The sequence below is a fragment of the Chrysochloris asiatica genome, unplaced genomic scaffold (assembly GCF_000296735.1).
Source record: "Chrysochloris asiatica unplaced genomic scaffold, ChrAsi1.0 scaffold00186, whole genome shotgun sequence".
NCBI classification, from domain to species: domain Eukaryota; kingdom Metazoa; phylum Chordata; class Mammalia; order Afrosoricida; family Chrysochloridae; genus Chrysochloris; species Chrysochloris asiatica.
Window position 1 is genome coordinate 2951108 of NW_006408704.1, and position 20984 is coordinate 2972091.

Here is a 20984-nt window from a genome sequence, read left to right on the forward strand (position 1 = left end):
TAAAAGAATGAGTAAATTTTCAAGAACTTGAATTAATTTGATCAGAAGAAGATGCATGTGTCTGTTGCTCATGGCTCTGGGATAAGGGGTCAGTACTGGTAACAAGTCCCCTAACCTTCTTCCAGCTTCCTTCCTCTGAGGTCAGGGGATAGAGACAGAGGGAAGGAGGTGGGCATGGGCACTAACAATATCTGTGTAGATCTCTTCTTTGTTACTGCGCCAGGCAAAATTGAATACAATTGCATCTTGTTGCTACTTCTAGATTAAATAAAAATAATACAACAAAGTAGTTAAGGCCATGAGTTTCGCTGCTGCCCACTTGGGTTTAAATATCTGAAGAACCACTTACCAGCAGGGCGACGCTGAGCAAGTCACGGAAGCTTCATGTGCCTGATTCCTTATTCGTAAGATCATAGCAGTGCCTGGGGTGCCACCCTAGGACAAGCACTGGACCACAAGGTCAGTTTGAACTGCAAGACTCAGCTTGCTTCAAACCCACCAGCTGCTTCTATACAGGGTCACTATGAGTCGTAACGGACGTGATAGTGCTTTACAACAATAACAATAACAGTACCTCTCACATGTGCTAAGTACTTGGGACTGTGTCTGGAACATACAAGCACTATGCAAATGTGGGGAGCGATTTCTTTGACTCCACAAAATGCTTGTGGTCATGGAAAGCACTCAGTAAATGCTTTCTGCTGAAATGAATGGATTCTCTATATACATATATATGAAAGAGCAGGGGGCGCAAGGCTCTGTAAGTGGCAGACTCTTGGTGGGAGATAGAAGGAACCTTAAGGACCTGTTCCTTCAGGCCAGTCATCTCCTTCCTTTTGTTTAGTTGGTTAATTTGTTCTCTAGTTATATGTATTGTGCTGGGGAGGGGCGGATTGCCACCCCCAGGTATTACTCAAGAAGAGATTTTACCTTTCTGCTTTTTAAGTGTAAGAACTAGGATCCTCGAACCCTGAAACCCTGGGCTGTTAGAAGGGAGGATACAGACCCTGGCTCTATCTCTCCGGTGCACTGCTTGTGAGGAGGGTTAGTAAATAGGAGGCGTTTGGATGAGAGTTCTTTTCCTGAGTTACTGGATAGGGATAATATATAGAAAACAGACACAATGTTGGTCTACTGGTTTCTTTGATCATATGTGCACATGTGCAGATGTGGTATCTATCTTCACAGCATTGGCCATCTTTGGTAAGGTCCTGTTGAGTACCACAGAGTCTGGGAAAGCCGGAGAGCAGCCTTTTGGAACCCACCATCAGCTGAAAGACTTCTGTAGGCCAGGCGTGGAGGCCCTAGTCTAACCTCCTTAGTACTATTGGGTAGGCTTTAGCTGAGGAACTGGTGGACCAGGCAAATAGGTCTAGTTTGGCTTAGTGGAGCAAGGGGGCCATGCATATTAGAAAGGCTACCAGTTCAGTCAAATCAGTTGAAGTTCTGAGAGGCTGAGAGAAGTCCAGTTGAGGGGACAGATTCACGGGGAGGTGTCCAAAGGCTCAGTCTGAGGGGCATCTAAAGGGGTGGGGGCTACTCTCAATCTCCGAATCACTTGCAAACCCAGACACTCACCTGCGACCAGACACAAACACCTTCATGCACTACTGACACTAAAGGCTTCCCCCTGGGAGACTTTGCTCTTCGCCAACACACTCCCGTTCCTCACACACAACCTCTTAGTCAAAAGAGTGGCCTCGGGGAGACCTCACAACTGACATCCAGTGCCGGTTAATGCTGTTGCTTTTATTACGCCAACGGTCTTAACAATTATTTGGAGGTGCACACAGAACTGGACATGCACAAGTCTCTCCAGTCGGCTGCCAGGTTCCAAGTCACCGCAGCGCAGGTGAGGCCTGCTTCCCCGGGTAGGGCACCGGTGTGCTCCCCAGTATCAGCAGACTCGGCTTGCTTCACCGCAACAGCAGTCTAGTAATCTCATGTGTTTTAACAGTTAAACAGGTGTGAAAAGGGACCAAGTGTGGGTACGTTCCTAAAACTTAAGAACCAAGAGTACTTGTGGGTGGGTCTACACTCCCATCATGCCGCACTGACTACAGGGGTGGGAGGCATGCTTTGCACTGCATCTGAGCTTGGCTGAGCGGCCAGGAGGCCTCAGTTAGGGTGCCCCTGGCTTCACAAGGAGGAGTAAGACATGACGGCATGGTCACAATAAGGCCACTACACTCACAGCTAAAGAGAACCTCAGAAGGAAGCATTCGTGTCTATGGGAAAGTGGCTTTCCTCTCTGGTGTCAGGTGCCTCTCGCTGGCCAGGTACCTGGCCTGAGACAGTCACTTGGTCCTTTCTGAGCTGCGGGACATCACTCAGCACGAAGGGAGCAGAGAAGGGGCCACACACGGCACAGTCACAGGGCATCTATCAAGTGATACCAACTGACTACTGGCAAATGCTCGGATGCCGTTCCCTGTGGAGCGGGTGTCCCCGTGTGCCTCCGGGCTAGTCTGAAAAGAGGCTGGCAAAGGACTTCCTCAGGCTCCGGATGGTCTCCGCTTTGGCTTCATCCTCATTGGCTGAAGAGCGGAAGAAGGAGGACTCAGAGAAGCTGAAGGCATTTGTCAGGGACTGCGACTTGCTTGAAGATAAAAATCAGAGAGAACGTGAGAGGCTGGTGCTCCCAGCAAAGCAGGGAAGGATGTGATGGGAGCCCCCATTCCCACCCCAAGGAGGCCAGGAGAGGGAGACCAGGAAGAAACAGAAAGAGAGAAGGAAAGAGGCAGAGGGGAAGAGGAAAAAGGCTTGACTTAGAGACTCTGCCCTTTATTGAATGCTAAGAGCCTGGGAGCTGAAGTGCCAATCTGGGAATCTGGGAACCGCCACCCTCTCCTCTGAGATGCAGCAACTAGGGGCCGTGGATTCTTGGCTGCCTGTCAGCTATCACGTAGTGGCTCACAAGGCTACTCCCTCTCTGGGCCTCAGTTTCCCATCTTTGAAATGTAGATGCTTGGTAAGATGAAAGCTAGGCCCTTCCGGGCTCTTCCCATTCTGTTCTTCTTTCAGACTCCGAAAGAACCCTTTGGCTTGGCCGGAAATCAGATGCCCCAGCCTCTCTGATCTTTAAGTGAACAGGGTGTCCAGGGACAAAAGAGGTACAAATTAGGCCAATACGGGACCTATATAAGCGGTTTTCTAATGAAAACAACCTGGATCACACACATCACGGGCCTGTTTTTCCCTTCAGAGTCTAATGATGCAGTGAGAAAAGCGGTGAAGGCAAGAAAGTGGTGGGCGGCGGAGCCTGGCATGCTAGAAGAGGACAAACTCTCCAGGCCCCTCCAGTCACCATCTTGTCTCTTTGTCTTCCACTCTGCCTCTTTCCTGTTGGTCTCTGGCTTCAGAACACTTCTCCGGCTGTTTTAGAACTCCCAACTCTTCCCTAAAAGCTGGGTGCAACCCAGGAAACTCCCTTCTCTGGGGCCGTGGGCAGTTTCTCTCATGCTGTATGAACCTGCGAACAGATGAGGGCTGGGGCGAGCCTGCACACGCTGGCCTCAGAGTGGGGGCCTCAGTACACAGGGGCACAGGGTGCGGGGTATAGTCTCCTGCTTGTTGCCCCAGGCTGTGCTCAGACATCTTCAACCCTGAGGCAGTGACAAGCCTCCAATTGGGTTGGGCCGGAGTCTGGGAGCAGGAGGGGGAGATGGCCACCTATCATTATAAGGCTGAAACCCCCGAGGAAGTGCCCCTGAGCTCTAACCCTGGGTTTGCCACCAACTTGCCGGGTGGCGCTGTGAAAAAGAAAACCACACACATCTCTGAGTCGTGTGCCCTCATCTGTACCCCTTCTAGATGATCTCCAAGTGGCTCGTTTGAGTTCCAGAATCCTATGGCCGCTTCTGGTGCCTCTACTGACAATGGTGACAGAGGCCTGTTTGGCATCTCTTCTGGCTCATGGGGAGAGGCTGGTACAGATCACCATCCAACCCAAATGCTGCCTTCCAGGGGTGCAGGGCAGTATGTGGGATTTTAAAAACTACTGCTAGGATGAGGGGGCCCAGGGGGACAGAACTCCTCCCGTCAACCTGGGCCCTCCTCTGAGGCCTGCACCGGAAACTGACCTCCTTCGGACAGTTGAAGGTAAAAGGTTAACTACTTCCCCCTTTTCCTTCTGGGTAGCCTTGCTGATTGCACACCCTCAACCATGAGTCATAGGCAGGAAAGAGGGGGAGAGAGAGAGAAAGATCTAGAAGGAGTGGAAAGAAGAGTGGGAGGCAGGGTAGACACAAAAAGCCCGAAGTTGCTGTTCTTAGGGAAGCTGGAGCAAGACCCACTCTGCCTTAATGCCTCCCTCCGGGGAAAGAGAGGAGGGTTTGCATTTCTAGAGAGACCTTAGACTTTCACTTCCCTCCTTATTACCCTCCCTGAACAACACCCACTGGGCCCCCTTCAGAAAGCCCACAGAAAACATCAATCAGTAGGAGGAGGCCGCTGGAGGTGCTTTCTAACAGCGAGTGAGTGAGGGGCAGGGAGGGCTGCTGTGCCGTCTCTTACTTGAGCTGTGGGTGAGGCTGGGGCTTCTGTGGTGGAGCAGCCGGGGGTGGCTGGGCCTCTGCCAAGGAGGTCCTGCTGGAGGGCACATCTCCTTGGGTGGTGGGGCCGCCTGGCCGAGGAGGAGCCGAGGAGGAGGAGGAGGAAGAGGAGGAGGATGAGGAGGAAGGTGGCACTGATGGTCCAGGGGGGAGCCGGCGTGGAGGCAGCACCTTGCCTGGGGGTTGCATTCCTTGGGGTTGCCCAGGGCCCCCTAGGTTCAGTACAAGAAAAACTTCATAATTTAACCGTATCAAAGGGTTTCCTTATTAAAATCGCTGTCTCAAAGGGTGTGGTTAGTTAATTACCAAAGGGTAAATTCTATTTACAGGAAGCTGCCTGTGGTTCTGAAAGGCTCCAAGGGAGTCCTCGTCACACTCACACACCTTAGTCCCAGCAGGAGTCAGAAGAAACTATGGGATAAACAGGCCTCTATCAGAGGCCTCCCAGACCACGTGGAATCCCTCTTCCCCAGAGGTTCTCCTGTACCGACCACCCGCTCCAGGGCCCTAGGAAGTCCCGTTTCCACCCAGCAGATGTAGTGTGTTATTGTTGTTGTTAGTTGCCATCCAATCAGCTCTGGACTCATGGCAGCCCCCTGCATAGCGGGATTGCACTCTTGTGCTCCATGAGGTTTTCACTGAGTTTTTGGAGGTCTTTCTTTTCAGTCTGTCTTAGTTCGGATGCTTCGTGAAACCTATTCAGCGTCAGCAACAAGCCAGCCTCCACAGACAGACACTGATCACTTGGTAGGAATCAAACCCGGGTCTCCCACATGGAAGGTATGGGTTCTACCCACCACCACCACTGCTCCCCATAGATACAGCATAAAACATCCGGTGCTGTGCAATCCATTCTGACCCATAGGAACCTGACAGGACAGGGTAGAACTGCCCTAGAGTGTTTCCTCGGCTCTCATCTGTATAGAAGCAGAGTGTCCCATCGTTCTCACACAGAGTGGTTTCAACTGGTTACTAGGGTGTGGAAAGAACACTGGATTGGGAATCTGAAAAGCCAAGAAAGACTCTTATCAATGAATGCCTCATGGAGCAACTCACAAAACACCTGCTTTCCAGCCATAGAACTGTTACAAAGTAAGCCCTAGTCTTAGACATCTTTCAAGATCGTAGTTAAATTTCAAAGATGATCAGAATGAGAAGGTTCTTCAAAAGCATCCGGTGGTTAGCAATCCTAAACTAGCACTGACTTGGGATGTGATTGGTCTTCTTGCTCCCAGTCTGCCTGTGTGTTATCTCCCTTCCCCAGGCATCATCCTCAAATGGTTCAGCATGGTGCACTTTTCAGGTAGGTGTGTTGCTATCTTCAAAAATCCAGTCCTATTCACCTTTGGGGGTTTAGTGGGCAACCTCTAGGAAAGGGGCAACCACACACCTCTCCTAGCAGGAGACAGAACATGGTATCAGTATGTGTGGCACCAGATTGCTCAGTTTGTTGAGGGGTGGTGCTGGTGGTAGGGTTTACACTCAGAAGTCAAAAGCATCCCCCTCAGCACAGATGGCCACAGAAATCCAATGTCTCAGCGGAGGTTCTAGAGCCCACACCAGAAGCCTGCTGGAAGGAGTGGGCTTATCAAGCCTCAGCAGCAGCCAAGTAGCATTTAACTGAGTTTTCTGGGAACCCCAGGCTACTGGGCTCACAGGTGACCCAGAGTTGTAGATCTACACCACTGCAGCTACATTTGTCAACCCATCTCCCCACACATAGCATTGGCTTGCCTTCAGTGTCAGTAACCAAGGTAATGCCAAAGGTGATGGTTGTTATTAAATGCCGTCGAGTCTGTTCTGACCCATAGCGACCCTGTATAAGGTTTCCAAGGAACAGCTGGTGAGCTTTAACCGCCAACCTTGCAGTTCAAACCAACTTTTCAGTTCAGCACATTAGCCCACAGCACCACACCAGGACTCCAAAGGTAGGAACACAAAATAAACCAATAAGTAAGTTGTTGTTGAGTGCCGTCGAGTCGGTTCCGACTCATATCAACCCTGTATAGGATTTCCGAGGAGCAGCTGGTGATCTTGAACCGCCGACCTTGTGGTTCAAACCGACTTTGCAGTCCAGCACATTAACTCACAGCGCCACACCAGGACTCCAATAAGTAAGTACCAATAAGAAAATACCAAAGGTAGGAGCACAAAATAAACTAATAAGTAAGTAAAGAAAGAAATGGCATTTCTGTGTTTAAGAAGTTAGAGTTCAAATCCAACACTTAGTGAAGATGAGATTATTTCACGTTAACCAATTTTTGTTTTTTCCGAAGTTTGGCATCATTTATGTTAGCATTGTTTTGTCAAGTAATGCAGGTTCGCGTCTCAGTCTCTTGGACTGGAAACCTGATTGCTTTCCCACTTGGACAGAGATACTTGAGTAGCCAGAAAGTTTACAACTTAACACTGAAGACAGATATAACTTTCCTTTATTGCACATTAAGCTGTACAAGAGAGTCACAAAAGAGAGGTACTTCAATCACACTTCCAGCATTGGCTGAGGTTCTCCCAGCTGGATAGGTACAAAAAAAGGGACAACGTTGGAAAAGAAATGGGTACAAAACACCTCAAAAGCAGTCCTCTACTGTGACAAGGGTGTCCCCCAGACCACACAGTTGTCCCTTGGCATGCTGCCTGAGGACATGTGGCAGGAGGGTCCTGCCGTCTGTGTGCTCCTGGCAGTGGGAGTCAGAGCCCTGCCTGAGAGGCCCTAGGTGACAATGACTTTGCATTGGTGACTCACAAATGTCACATAAAAAGCACCTGAATGTTCACACTGATCACATGCAGAGAAGCAACATCACCATCAGCTTACCACTGCCACTTGGACAAAAAGAAAGTAAAGGACAGTTAAAAAAAAAAAAAAAGAAAAGAAAAAAGAAAGTATTCCTCTATTTTAGGAACTGCTGCTTTATTCCTGTATCACTGCATCAGATTGGGAGAGATTTAAGAACCTGATTCTTATGTAACCCATATATCTTCATATTTGTATATATTTACAACAAGTCTCACAGATGAGAACACTCATACTCAATGCATTTCCCTGCCTCAGAATTTGCCAGCAACCACAGGAGAAACCAGGGTGTGTGCCCCTCAACCTGTCAGTCATGCTAATTTCTACCAATAGCTCGTATCCTCCAGACCTGGAAGGCCAGAACAGTGACGTAGGAGGGAATGTAGAAGTAGAACCTGAAGCATTTCTTCTAAAAGGCAGAGTGCTGGCATGAACTCCTGGGAGGGCAACAGGTGCCAGGAGATGGCGAGAGGAGGCCTTGAACAAATGACTCACCTCTGCCCAGAAGTTGCTTGCTGGCGTGAAGTGGACACGCTGGGGTGGCAGGACTCTTCAAGGGCCACGGCTGTGGAGCCTCTGCCCCAAACACACAATCTAAGATCTCAGAGATTTCCCAGGGGAGATACAACTCTCACTTGGAATGGCTGAGAACAAAAGGAGTCCACCTCAGGGTTCAGGCGGCAGTGGGCCCACTCAGATGAAATGGGACTTTTTGATTTGGTCTCATGTCAGAAAACCTTAAGCGAGGCCAAGAGCAGAATGGCAGGTCCTTCCCAGCTTCTAATAGCTCCTGCCTTCCATGCCCAACATGGCCCCGGGATCACCTCTGTACATAGGTAAAGCTTCGGAGGGATATAAAGCAGGCTCAGTTCCACAGAAGCGATTCAGAAACAGCCACAGGGAAGAACAACTCAGGGGACTGAGATCAGTCACAGAAAATACTCTCACATTTACTTTTATATTGCACATCAGCGGCCCCATTTTTTTTTTTTTTTAAATCTTGTAGCTAGTTACTAATGAAAAACAAAGGGGTACATTGGGAAGTAGAATTCAGAAGACGTTCCTGGAAATGGCTTGCTCTCTATGTTCAGGCCATCTCTAAATGCACAAGAGCCTCAACAGGCACGGTCAGCCGATTCACAGAAACTCCAAGGGCACCACCAGGTTTAGCAATGGAGGAAAAGTGGAGGACACTCCGATGTCAACGGAAGGAGCTATGGAAGTTAGACCTCAAAAATCTCTTACTCGTCTATTTCCCCAAGGCATGCAGAAAGGACGCAAGAAGCAGTTTGTTGGATATCCCAAGCACACTAGTGTAGATATGCAGGGTGGGGTGGGGGGCTGATCTGAGCCTGGGGAGAGGGAGAGAGGAGTTGGGTTTCCTTATTGTGGTCTCATTTCTCCCCTGTTCACCCACCCCCTGCTCTGATTTCACCCCACATTATGTAAGACTTCAAAAAATAGGATCAAGCCACCCAGAAGAAAGAGTTACGCTGGACTTGGGAGAGGTACAATTCTTCTGTACACTGTTGACAAACAGCCCTGAAATCACAAGTTATACAGAGAAACCTAAGTGAGTGTTACAAGCACAGACAGGAACAGGTAAACAAGCACACAGAGAGCTGACACCACACAGGAAAACACAGTCCGGTCAGCCTCAAAGAGCGCACAAACGGCACTGCCAGAAGGGACTGTGGATCCCCTCACACTGGCCTTGCTTTTTATCTTTCCGTTTTGTTTGTTTTTGGCTTAAGATTTCTGCTTTGAAAAATTAACTACCAATTACTTTAAGAAGCTTGGCCTTGTTTTGGCCCTACCGCAATGCCATTACAGTCGAGAATATACTGTAAACAACCTTGGGGGGGTGGCCGCTGAGGTGGAGTCTGGCTGGAGTCCGGGTCCTTTAGCGTTCCACTCTGGAAGACAAAAATGCAAAACAGATAAAAACAAAAACACAACCCAACTCCCAATGAATTCCATTGAGAAACTCTATGGCTCTGTGGCAGTACCCAGCAAGGTTGGACCTTCTCTGGAGTGTTGCTGCGCAGGTGAAGACAGTTTGGGGCTTGGAACCACTCTACATGCAGGTGCATCACTGGAGAATCAGCACTGGACTGTGAACCATTAGGTCGGCGGTTCAAAGCCACCAGCTGCTCCTCCAAAATCCTGTACAGGGTTGCTATGAGTTAGAATCGACTCGGCGGCATTTAATAACAACAATGAGCTCTCCTCAGCCTCATTTAAGCTGCTTCTTTCTAGAAGTGGTGAGTCTTCTACCACTGCGTTCTTCTCGGATGCTCTACCAGTGCCTGTATCCCACTATGTTGGCAGGACTGCATTCTGAAAGCTCACACCACGCTCCAGCTCCAGAAACTAGGTTGGGCTGTAGGTGGCCTAGGCTTGGCCCACTGCTCAACTCAAGTTAACTGGGGACGAGCTCAGTCCTGGGGCTGACTCAGGGGTTAGGAGCACTGGTGGGGCTGGGCTGGACTCCTACAGGGAGGGGGCAGCAGTTTCTTTCCCAGATGTTCCTTACCCAGAGGGTAGGAGTAAGATACTAATGTTTGTAAAAATGCTCAGGGCTGCTCTTCCTGCTCACAGAGCTGAACAACATTTTACTCAACAAGGTGACCCTCCTCCCAACATTTCCGCTCCTCCCTCCTCCCAGCTGGGATTCCGATTATGCCCTGACAGGATCAAAGACTCATGTGACTTTGGTGTGTCTAACATATTAAGGCAGTGAGCACTTGAGTTTGAATTCAGCGCAGGGGAAATGCTCTATAAAATCTCAGGGCTGCCAAGTGTGCCGATGGTGATGTCAAAGAGGGGGCTGCAAAGTGGGCTTGGCTGTCTTTAGCATCCTCCCACTTCCTCTCTGGCACTTCTCCCCACTTGTGACATGCCTCCAGCCCTCCCTTGCTCCTCCTGTTGCCATTTCCCCTGGCCTCCGAGTCTGCTCCACTCCCAGGAGGTGGAAGTGTTAGTCTTCCCAGTGTCTTTGAATACCGTCATAGCATTACTTCTGACAGTAGCAGGCAGGGGGCCTTTGAAAGGTCCTTCAAGCCACTGCATTAGAGACTGCCTTTTCTACCTACAGCCTCAGTCTCCATCACAGGGAGACCACTATTATTACTTTTCTTTTTTATTCCAGTACGCTCAACACCCAACCTCAATTGGCCAGCAAGAGACCACACTGACTGGTCAGTCATTTGAACCTGGCAGACTCGTCCTCCACAGAGATGCCATCTCCTCTTGACTAACTCTGCTGACTTATATAATTTCTTCCTTTGTTGACTACTATAATAGTCTCCAGATTCTTTTCCATAGTTATCTATTGACCGCCTAAGCTCCTCCCCTAATGACCTCACTTTTACTCCACTTACTGCTCTACATGGAGTCCTGGTGTGGCACTGTAGGATAAGCACTAGACTGCTAACTGCAGAGTTGGCAGTTCAATCCCACCAGCTGCTCCTTGGAAACGCTATACAAGGTTACTGTGAGTCAGAACTGACGTGATAGCACTTCACCACCACCACTGTGGAGCTAAGGCAACTGAGTTGTGAACCCTGGAGGTCTGAAAGCACCCACATTCTTCAGGCTGGCACTGGAAACCTCTTTAGCAAGGTCCTGATGGGCCCTTCCAGTCTTATCTAAAACACAGCTCTCCCAGGCTTGAGTTCTCATTGTTTATTCTCTAGTTGCTGGTACACCATTGTTTAGGCCGAGTATCCTCTGGAATTCCTTTTCTCCTTTTCCGCCAATCCAACTCAACACATCCTGGAAGCCAAAGTCAAGTCTCCCCCGCCCTCCTCAGGAAATCTTCCCTCTGACTCCAGTCTCCTCTCTGAAATCCCATGACAACATCTAATGAATGCACACTACCCACATTGTGTTATCTTGTCACCTTGTAGACTGGAAGGATATATCTTCATTTTGTTATAAATGCCCAGCAAATGTAGTGCCCTGTTTTCTTTTTTTAAAAATTTTTAAATTTTAAAACGCATACATGATATTGGAACTATGTATGTAAAAGGAAAAATAAAAGATTAGATCCATGAAATAGGAGATGGACTAGGTGGTCACCAAGGCGTTTTCCAATCCGGAGCACATTTTCATCTTTGGAGATCCCTGAGTTCTGCTATACCTCAAACACTGGGAAGAGTTTGTCTCCGTTTCCCAAATGGAGAGGCTGTAAGGATTAAACATGGTGGCCATGGAGATGTCTGGTGTGAACAGCAGTGAACTTCCTATCATCAGAGCCTGGACACACTAACACTGGGATGAGCGTGTGCCATGAAGGCTGGCCCCGACTGCCTTCAGCTACAGAAACCCTATCCAAGTAAGACCCCCGCAAAGGATGACCTGAGCCTAAGATTTTCTTCCATCAGTATCTGCCGCCCAGGGAGCGCCCCTTATCCCTGAATCCACTGAGGTTGCTGACAAAAGACTTCCCAGGGACTGCAGTAGGAGAGGAGGAGAGTCCCCAGGGACTTTCCCTTGCCAGGCTGAGACACTCTGGCTCCACCCATGAGCCTTCTGTCTGCTAGAGGCTGAGGACTTAGTCCCCGTGGGGTTTGGCTACCATGAGATCTGTCTCCAGTCACCAAGAACCGCCTGGGATGCTGAATTCCACAGAAGTCTGGCCATGCTGGCGTCACTGCCAAAGTCTGGCCTGTAGCCAGGCAGCAGCAGGGACTTGTGGCCAGTCTTAGTGCAGAGTTCCCTCTGAACACTGAACTGACTCAAACAGGTGAGACTGCTAAGTCTAGTGCATTCAGATGCACTCAGAAGGAAAGGGGAGAATGGCATTATAGCAGCCTAAGAAGATGCTGGGCTGCAAGGACATCAACAAGCTCAGAGGGTGTCAGCTTCCACTGTGGCTGCCAAATGTGCAATACAGCCGGCGGGGTGTCCACAGCAGCCTAGGGTCTCAACAAGGGGAGGCCATAGGGCTACTGCTCTTTAGGCTGTTCACATCCCATGAGAAAGCACTGCAGTTCTGGGCACCTCTTTTAAGAGGTACACTAGCCGCCTGGAGCATGCAGCAGCAAGGATGTGGAGAAGTCTGGAAAGAACATCTTCCCTCATGTGACTTTGGGCAAGTTACTTAATGTCGGAGTCTCAGTTTCTCAGACTGTAAGGATCAAATGTGCTGAGCATGAAAACATCTAGTATAGGTAACAATGGCCTTCCTATTATCAGAGCCTGGATAGACTCTGGTCACATGCATTGTACAGGAGGACTCAACTAGTTGATCTTCTGGCTCTGGGCTTCCTTTAATGCCTTTCTCTCAGCTCTTTAGGAGTCTGAGATACATGTAAAATAATCTTGTCTTACCCTCAGAGTCCTGAGTCCAGCAAGACCTGGCCTGTGGAATCTTGTCTGACAGGGCAGAGTGTCCTGCAGGCACAAGCTCTGAGGGGCCTGGTAAGGAGAGTGTGCGGCTGCCCTCCATCGAAGCTAAACGAGCTGGGAACCCCACAATGCCACATCTACTGGGCCTTAGTGATGCAACAAGCCAAAGAGAAGGGTTGTTCTGATGGAGCTGAGAGACTCCTCCTAGGTTGATAAGAAGAGAGCAAGGGTTTCCCTGACAGAGCCCAGCTCTCTCCATTCATACCTTCCCTGTGATCTGGGGGAAGTCGCGAAAGGCCGCAGTGTATGGTACTGTGGAGACCTCCCGAACTGCTTTTGCTTTGCTAAGTGCCGTCGGGTTTCCAAGGAGCAACTGGTGGATTTGACCTGCCTCCGACCTTGTAGTTCGCAGTCCACTGCTGACCCTATAGCACCACACACCAGAAAATCCTGTTTACCAACTAAGTGACCTTGGAGAAGTTTCTTGCATTGCCTCTGTTGATATATAAAACAGAACCAGAAATTCCAGGCCAAAGCTTCTCACATAAAGGTGGTGTGTGGTGGTAAGTGGAGAAACTCAAAATTGTGAATGTACTTTGCAAACTGTAAGATGCTGGGCCAATGTAAGTAACCATCATTATTTAGATAATAATATAGATCAATCCAAAGAAATGCAGCTCTAATGGTAGACTCTTGTGTGTCAGTGGTTTCTGTCACTTGTCAACATTGTAGCTGAGCGTGTACGGGGTTAAGGTAAACTCAGATGGTTCAGGGCTAGGCTGTACCATGACCACTAGATATCACAGACTTGACTCCAGCAAGGCCCCTGCAGATGCAGAGAAGCCAGTCAGAAACAGTCAATATTAGCTTTTGAGGTGACTGGAAAGGAAATCACTGGCTTGGGAGAGAAACCAAGCCCACGGGTGTGGGTTTGTAGGTTTTTGGTCAAAGGCACCTTTAATTCCCATCCTGCTGTTTTCAGCAGATAAGCTACGGGAGAGGGGTGCCCATCTGAGGTCCCAGCAGGATGGAACGCTGAGGCAGGAAAGACAGTGAGTGACTCAGTTCTTGAGGGTTGTTGGCCCAAGCCCAGCGGTCCCACTCCCACTGAGGAGGAAGAGCCTGTGCTTGCTCAGCATTTCTGAGACAGGAAATTGGGAAAGGGTCCCAGGGTCTGGCCCCAGGATAGAGACCAGGCCAAGCTCCTTGCCGGACATGCCATGGAACTATTCTGATCAGCTCCCCCAGGCCCCATTGCCCGGGTCTAGGACCTCAGGGGGAATGAGGCAGTGGGAAGGAATGTGGTCTAGAGGCTGTAGGTTCAATCAGTGAGAGGGGACATCGTGTTTTTGGTACCTTGAAATCTTTCTGGACACTGCTCTGCAGTCACCATTGCCACCTTCCTTTCTTAGAGAGGTCATCAAAGGTGCCCAAGGAAGATCCTTTCTGTGCTCTGAGGAGCCAGGTCAGCTCCAGGACTAGAGCCCATGGACATTAGGCATGTCCCATGGGGGCAGTCCACAGGTCCTAGGGGGCACTGAGGGCCAGGTCACTCAAGGTCAGAATGTCAGCTTCAAGTGATTAAAGATGTCCTTTAAAAGTTAGGACAGCCCCAAAATAGTCAGTTTCCCTTAATAGTCTATTGAGGGATCTCATCACCAGAGACTGTATCTGAACCTGCCCCACGTCCCCTCACATTCTCAGCTCATGCTCACTGGGGAACCAATTCCCTAACGTCAGCCCACTGTGGGAAGCAGGAAGACCTTTCATTTGTCCTAAATTTACCTCTTGGAAGCTCCAGTGAGGTCTTCTTATTCCCATGTTTGGGATCTGAGGCACAATTGTGTCCCCCTCTCTAAATGCATGGCTCCAATGAAACTTTGGTCCCATTCATCAAGAAACCTCATCTTTATGCGCCTTTATGGCCAGAAGAACCTGTCTAGAAATGTTTTGAGTGCCTCCTTAGACCAGAGAGCCACTGAAAATGACTGGCGTAATGTTCCCCTATGGGTCAGAGGTGTTGGCCTCAGGCCTTCAGCCCTGAACTCTCATCACTCCATTTAACAGGTTCTCTGATTAGCACACATCCTTGGCCACACCATCTCAGCTGGAAGGAGATTTTAAAAGCTATCGGCTCCAGTAGCTCCCATCCCCAGTCAACCCTTTCTGATGTCTAGGAGGGGTATTTTCTTGGTTCTACTTGAACATCAGCAGTCAGTTAGTTCCCCGTCTCAGAACCAGGAAGTGTACTCATTGCACTGAGTCCAAATCTGTTACCCAGAAAGTCTATTCCAGGGCGGTGGTCAGAGAGTTAAAGATATAAAGTTGCAGCACCTTGAGGTAACTGCTTTAGATTCACTTATAGAATCAAACCCAACCTACTGGCATCCAGTTGATTCCGGCTCATAGCAACCTGGATAGGCTTCCCGAGGCTGTGAATCTTTATTGGAGCAGAAAACCTCATCTTCCATGGAGCAGCTGGTGTGTTTCAACTGTTTATCCTGTGACAGCAGTCCAGTGCTTATCCTACAATGCCACCAGGGATCCTCATTATTCACAGAATGGTGGTGGTGGTGGTGGTCATGTGCTGTGGAGTCGGTTCTGACTCATAGTGACCCTGTACAGGGTTTCCGAGGGCGTAAATACTTATGGGAGCAGAAAGCCTCATCTTACTCCCTTGAAACAGCTGGTAGTTTCAAACTGTTGTCCCTGAGGTTAGTAGTCTGATTCGTAACCACTACACTACCAGACTCCTTTGCACCCCTGGAATACTGATTCCAGTCTGAAGGTCAGACTATAACTTGAGCAAACTCTAACTGCAATGGACTCAGAGGAGGAAAACCAGGAGGCCGGGATATTTGGAATACCTGTTCTGTGAACAGAGAGAGCGAGAGAACAGTGACCAGTCTGCCTGCCCCCAATCCATGCGTGTCTGGGATTTCTGCCTTAGAAACTCAGTCCTTTGGTTCTAGAAGACTGTAGGAAAGGAAAAGAACTAGGAGGAGACTAATGGGACATGGACAAAGAGGAGCAGGAAGCTTTGCCCACCTGGCTGCCAGGGGTGTCAGCAGCAGCACATACTGGTGAAAGGCCCAGTACAGATCCCAGAAGACAGATCCCAAGGGTTCACTAGTGTGGGGTGCTGACAGAGCAGCCCGTGCTAGGAGGAGGCTTTGTGGGTATTTCATCTGCACGTGTTTGGCTGTCACTGGCCACCAGGTGTCACTGCCAGCTTGAGAACAGCTTCCCGAAAGCCCTTTCAAGTCCCTGATGTCCAGGGTCACTGCCTAACCCCCCCATCCCCACACACCTCCATAAAGCTGGTAGTCCAGCCAGGCTGAGGACAAGCTGCAATTAACCGGATCAGGCCTGGCCACTCGCCTGTCTGTTTTCACAACAGTCAAGACCTCTTACACCGTTGAACATATTCTTCTGAACCAGAGCAGCCCTGGGCCACTCCATCCCAGCTAAGGGCTGGCAGACAGCAAGGTATGGCATCTCCCCACCCCCCGCCTCCCCATCCCCCAATAGACTGACTGGTCTTTAGGTGTTCTAGAAGCAAAGAATAAATGCTCTCATGATGGAGTTTCAGGCTAAGATAGACAGAGAGAAAGGCAGACGACTGACTGGTGATATCTGCCCTGGGCTTGGCCCAGAAATCTGGGTAAGAAGTAGCTGCTAGGACTTGTGATTCCAGCCAAAGGCTGCTTCACCCTGAGCCACCCGATCCACAGAGTGAGAGGGGCTAACTGTGAGGAACCACACATGAGTTAAGAGACAGTACCAGAAGGCCCAGACTGCCATGCAAAGAGCTGGTGGGGTCTGCAAAGTCCTGGCTGGGACTCAGGTAATGTGCCTTGGTTTGTACCACTCACACAAACTCGTTCATAGGATCCCTACATCAAGTCCAATAGCTTGGTATGACTTTTAGGTAAAAATGCTTATTCTAACCAGGGCCCTCATTCAGCACATATGCACTGCAATGGCAATATCCCAGGGAGAGTGTGTTAGCAGTGGTTTGTCTGGGTAGAAGGAGTCTTTAATTTGCACAGAATTGCCAGCACTAGATGATGATGTGGTGTGGTAGGATAAAGCACTGGAATGCAAAATTGCATTGAACCACAAGGTCCGTGGCTGAAACTCACCAGCAGCTTCTCAGAAACCCTATATAGGGTCACTATGAGTCAGAATTGACTTGACAGCACTTAATAACAACATGTGATGATCGAAAGAAAAAAGAAGGCAGATTTTTACTCATTTTAAGATGTTAAAATTCTCTACAGATTGGCTGTATCTAGGCAGTTCATTTCCATCTAACTGTCCTTGGTACACCTGGCTACTAGGTGGAAGGTACCCTGCTGGACCCTAGAGATACAGCAGTGAACCAGCCACTACTCCCAAGGAGTTTGATTCTAGTGGAGGAGACAAAGAAATAAACAGACAAGAATAATCTTAGCGATGGTGTGGTGCTGCTGTGTATTAATGCGCCAGACTGCAAAGCCATTTGAACTGCAAGGTCGGTGCTTCAAGCTCACCAGCTGCTCCTTGGAAATCCTATACGGGGTCGCTATGGGTCGGAATTGACTCGATGGCACTTAACAACAACAATATGATATATACTAAGGAGCCCTGGTGGTATCATAATAGACTGTGAGCAGGGCTACTAACCACAAGGTCAGCAGTTCAAATCCACCAGCTCTTCCAAAGAAACCCTATCTAGGGTTGTTGTGAGTTGGAACTGATTCGATGACACTTAACAACAAAAACAACAGGACTCAACATGCATCCCGCTTTGACTCTGACACATTGTAAATTTCTCATTAGAAATGTTTAAGCTGCAATGTTTAATGTTTATAGAAATAAGGGACTTTGTTCCAAAGAAAAGCTAATGCTTTCTGTGGGGTGGAAAATATTTGTAAATGATGTCTATGCTATTAAACTTTTATGCATCAGAAATTATTTTCATACAACAGGGCTTCAAAAAGTTAGTGGAAAAATTCTGTTTTAATTCCATTTTTTTCACAAACTTTTTGAAGTCCCCTCGTATAATAAAAATTTTACTGCTGGAAGGAATCTTAGTGATTTTTGTTGTTGTTGTTGTTGATTTCCTCACTTTATACACAAAGATACTGGGGCACAGAAATGGGCAGAAATTGCCTACAGTCCTCTGGTGAGCCAGCGGTCATGCCAGGGCTAAGCCCAGGTCTCCCAGTTTGCAGTGCAGCCTTCTTCCTAGTTCAGAGTTGCTTTTTTAGCAGAAAGCAGGCTGAGAGAATGTTGTACACATTAATAGAAGTACTTCAGAGTCCCTCACAGAATCTTGGAGCAGCCCAATTTTGTTTATTTTATCTGGGCAGAATCAGGCCCTTGTTGTTGTTGTTCAGTGCCATCCAGTCGGTTCTGATGCATAGTGGCCTTATAGAGAGTTTCCAATGGAGTCCTGGCGTGGCACTGTAGGAAAGCACCAGACTGCTAACTATAAGGTTAGCAGTTCAAATCCACCAGCCCTCCTTTGAAACCCTATGCAAGGTCACTATGAGTTGGAACCTGCTTGATGGCACTTAACAACAAGAAGATTTCCTAGGGACGATTATTGTTGGGTTTGAACCATTGACCTTGCAATTAGCAGTCCAGTACGTATCCTACAGTGTCACACCAGGACCTCCTTACACTCTTTTTTTTTTTTTTCCAGGCATAATTCTTTAAGAGGTAGCCAGATGCAGAGGTGGACTTGATGGCAGACTAGGCATAAAGGCTGTGCAGACCCCCTTTTCAGTAAAAATACAGAAAACTGGACAAAACAGTTTCAGAGGATGGTTCCAGAACTCTAAACTTCAGATAACAGCATGAATAAGTGCATCAAGTGCTTACTGGGAGTAAGATTTGGAACAGAAGCAAGAAAGTAGGAGGCTTCTGATTTGGGGTGGCCAACATGTTCCAATACAATCATTTTGAATGGGAGTGAGTAGATAGAGGGACAAGAAAGCACTCCCATTTCAGAAACATGCCAGAGATGTGCAGAGACCAAGGAGATAGCAACTGTAACCATATAACCAAGCTACAATTGCACCCTTTAAAACCCCACCAATTTGGCAAGAGCCAATACCAGCTGCTACACAACAGAGCAGTGTCTACAACCAACACCTGCTAAAAGTACTCTGAATTGAGCTGTAAGGGCAGTCAACACAGAAGTCCATCTTCTGATCATACAGACCAGGAGATAATTGGAGAGTGCTTAAGAATATACCAACATAGTGAATAACTGTTATCATGACTAATTGCGATGGTCACAATTGTAAAGGTAGAAGTTTTGTGACAAAAACAGGGGAGTAGTTAATCTTACCGTCCAGAAACAGAGGACCCTAGGACCATCAAGGGAGAAGAGCACAACAAGAATGTGTGATCCTATCCAGAGAAGCAGTAACACCAGAGATGGAGGCAGAAATGGGGTCATGGAGAAGGGGAGCAGCTGAGGACTCTAGATTCATGGGAAAAGAGGGACTGAGAACTGGCGGCCAGGAGGCAGACTTGCAGACTGTGCCCTTCGGTGGGTTAAATTATTATATATGCCTGAGTGTTTGTTTTTGTTTTTTCTTTAAAAAATGCTAAAGTGAATAGAGAGAAATACTGTTAACTGATGGTACATGGGGGGGGGGGATTATAATTATTGTAATGAAACAAGGTGTGTGATTTGTAGAATGTAAAACTGATGATCTGCCCTGTAAATTTTCACTTAATCCACAATAATAACCTTAAAATAAAATTAAAAAAAAGAATATGCCAACATACACTCAACTAATTAATACAAGTACAACAATACCACACTGAATAAAAAGCAGCAGAAAATTTCTGCTCACATACAGAAACAAAATAGAGTAGTTCAAAGAGAAGACCAAGAGGAGGAGTTAGAAATTGCATTGGAGGAAGAAAAGGCTTTTTGAGTTGCATCCAAATGTTCCACAGAAAGACTGAAGAATATAAGCAAAAGCACTAATGGAACAATAAAACAAAATAGATACAGCATTGGAGACAATACAAAACCTGAAAAAAGAGGTCCATATGATTAATACTAAAACATCAGAAATGAACAATACACTAAAGTGCAAATGAATGGAATTGAATCAATGGAAGCCAGAATTAGTGACCTTGAAGGGTAAATCTCTAAATACTGTTAAGATAGAAGAACAAGCAGGAAAAAAAGAATGAAAAAATCTGAAGAAAGCCTATGATTCATGTGGGGTATCATGAAGAGGAATAACCTACAGGTGATTGAAATCCTAGAACAGGAAGAGACAAAGAAAACCACATAAGAGATAGTTGAAGACCTGCTGGGAGAAAATGTCCCTAATATCTTCAAAGACAAGAAGATAAGCATTCAAGAAGCTGAGCAAACTCCAGGCATGATGGACCCCAAAAGAAAATCACCAAGACATATTATAATGAAACTCTCCAAAATCAAAGACAAGACAAGAATCCTGAAAACAGTTAGGGAAATAAGAAATGTTACCTACAAAGGAAAACCCATAAGATTAAGCTCTGATTTCTCAGCAGAAACTGTACAGGCAAGAAGGCAATGGGGAGACAGATACAAAGCTCTGAAAGAATAAGATTGCCAACCAAGAATCATAAGCATAACAAAGCTGTCAATCAAATATGATGGCAAAATTAGAACATTTCTGGATAAATCAAAATTAATGGACTTTGTAAAGGTCAAATCGGCACTCCAAAATATACTGAAGTGACTTCTTTGGAGTGAGAACCAACAAGACCACACAACAAGCAGAGACTGATATACATGGCAACATCACATGGAACTGAGTCCAGAGACGGAAGAGTCCAGAGGAGAACACTATTACAAGAATGAAATTAGGGGATATGGGAGGTCAGTCTTTCATCAGGACAACTGCAAAGTAGAAGAAGGGAAAAGTTGAGTAAGAGAGATCCAGAAGTTGAGGAGGTCAGATAGATTTCAGGATAAAACAGACTGTTTTAAAATGAGGAAGAAACTAATAAGATATAGCAAAACCTCAAAGAAACTTAATACATCTCCACAAAATATCAAGAAAAGGAAAATCCAAGAAGATTATGAAAACTATGAAGAAGTTGACAAGAAAAAGCAAAACAAAAAGTTAACAGCACAAGATAGCATGCAGAACAAAGAAACCAGAAGCACCACACACAAAAAAATAAACAGCATAATGAAAGCAATTAATCCATAGCTATCAATAATTACACTGAATTTCAATGGATTAAATGCACCAATCAAGAGACAGAGAGTA

At 47.5% G+C, this 20984-nt stretch overlaps 1 protein-coding gene across 1 annotated transcript in view; it reads right to left on the reverse strand.

Moving 5' to 3' along the window:
- Positions 1 to 2353: 2353 nt before the first annotated feature.
- SYN2 (synapsin II) overlaps positions 2354 to 20984 on the reverse strand; it is a 289591-nt gene continuing 270960 nt past the window's right edge. The window contains exons 11-13 of the mRNA XM_006872176.1: positions 9206 to 9266; positions 4516 to 4765; positions 2354 to 2599 (exon numbers count right to left, since the gene is read on the reverse strand). Of these exons, the coding sequence (XP_006872238.1) occupies positions 2464 to 2599; positions 4516 to 4765; positions 9206 to 9266 (447 nt within the window). The 3' untranslated portion in view covers positions 2354 to 2463. The remainder of the gene's footprint in view (positions 2600 to 4515; positions 4766 to 9205; positions 9267 to 20984) is intronic.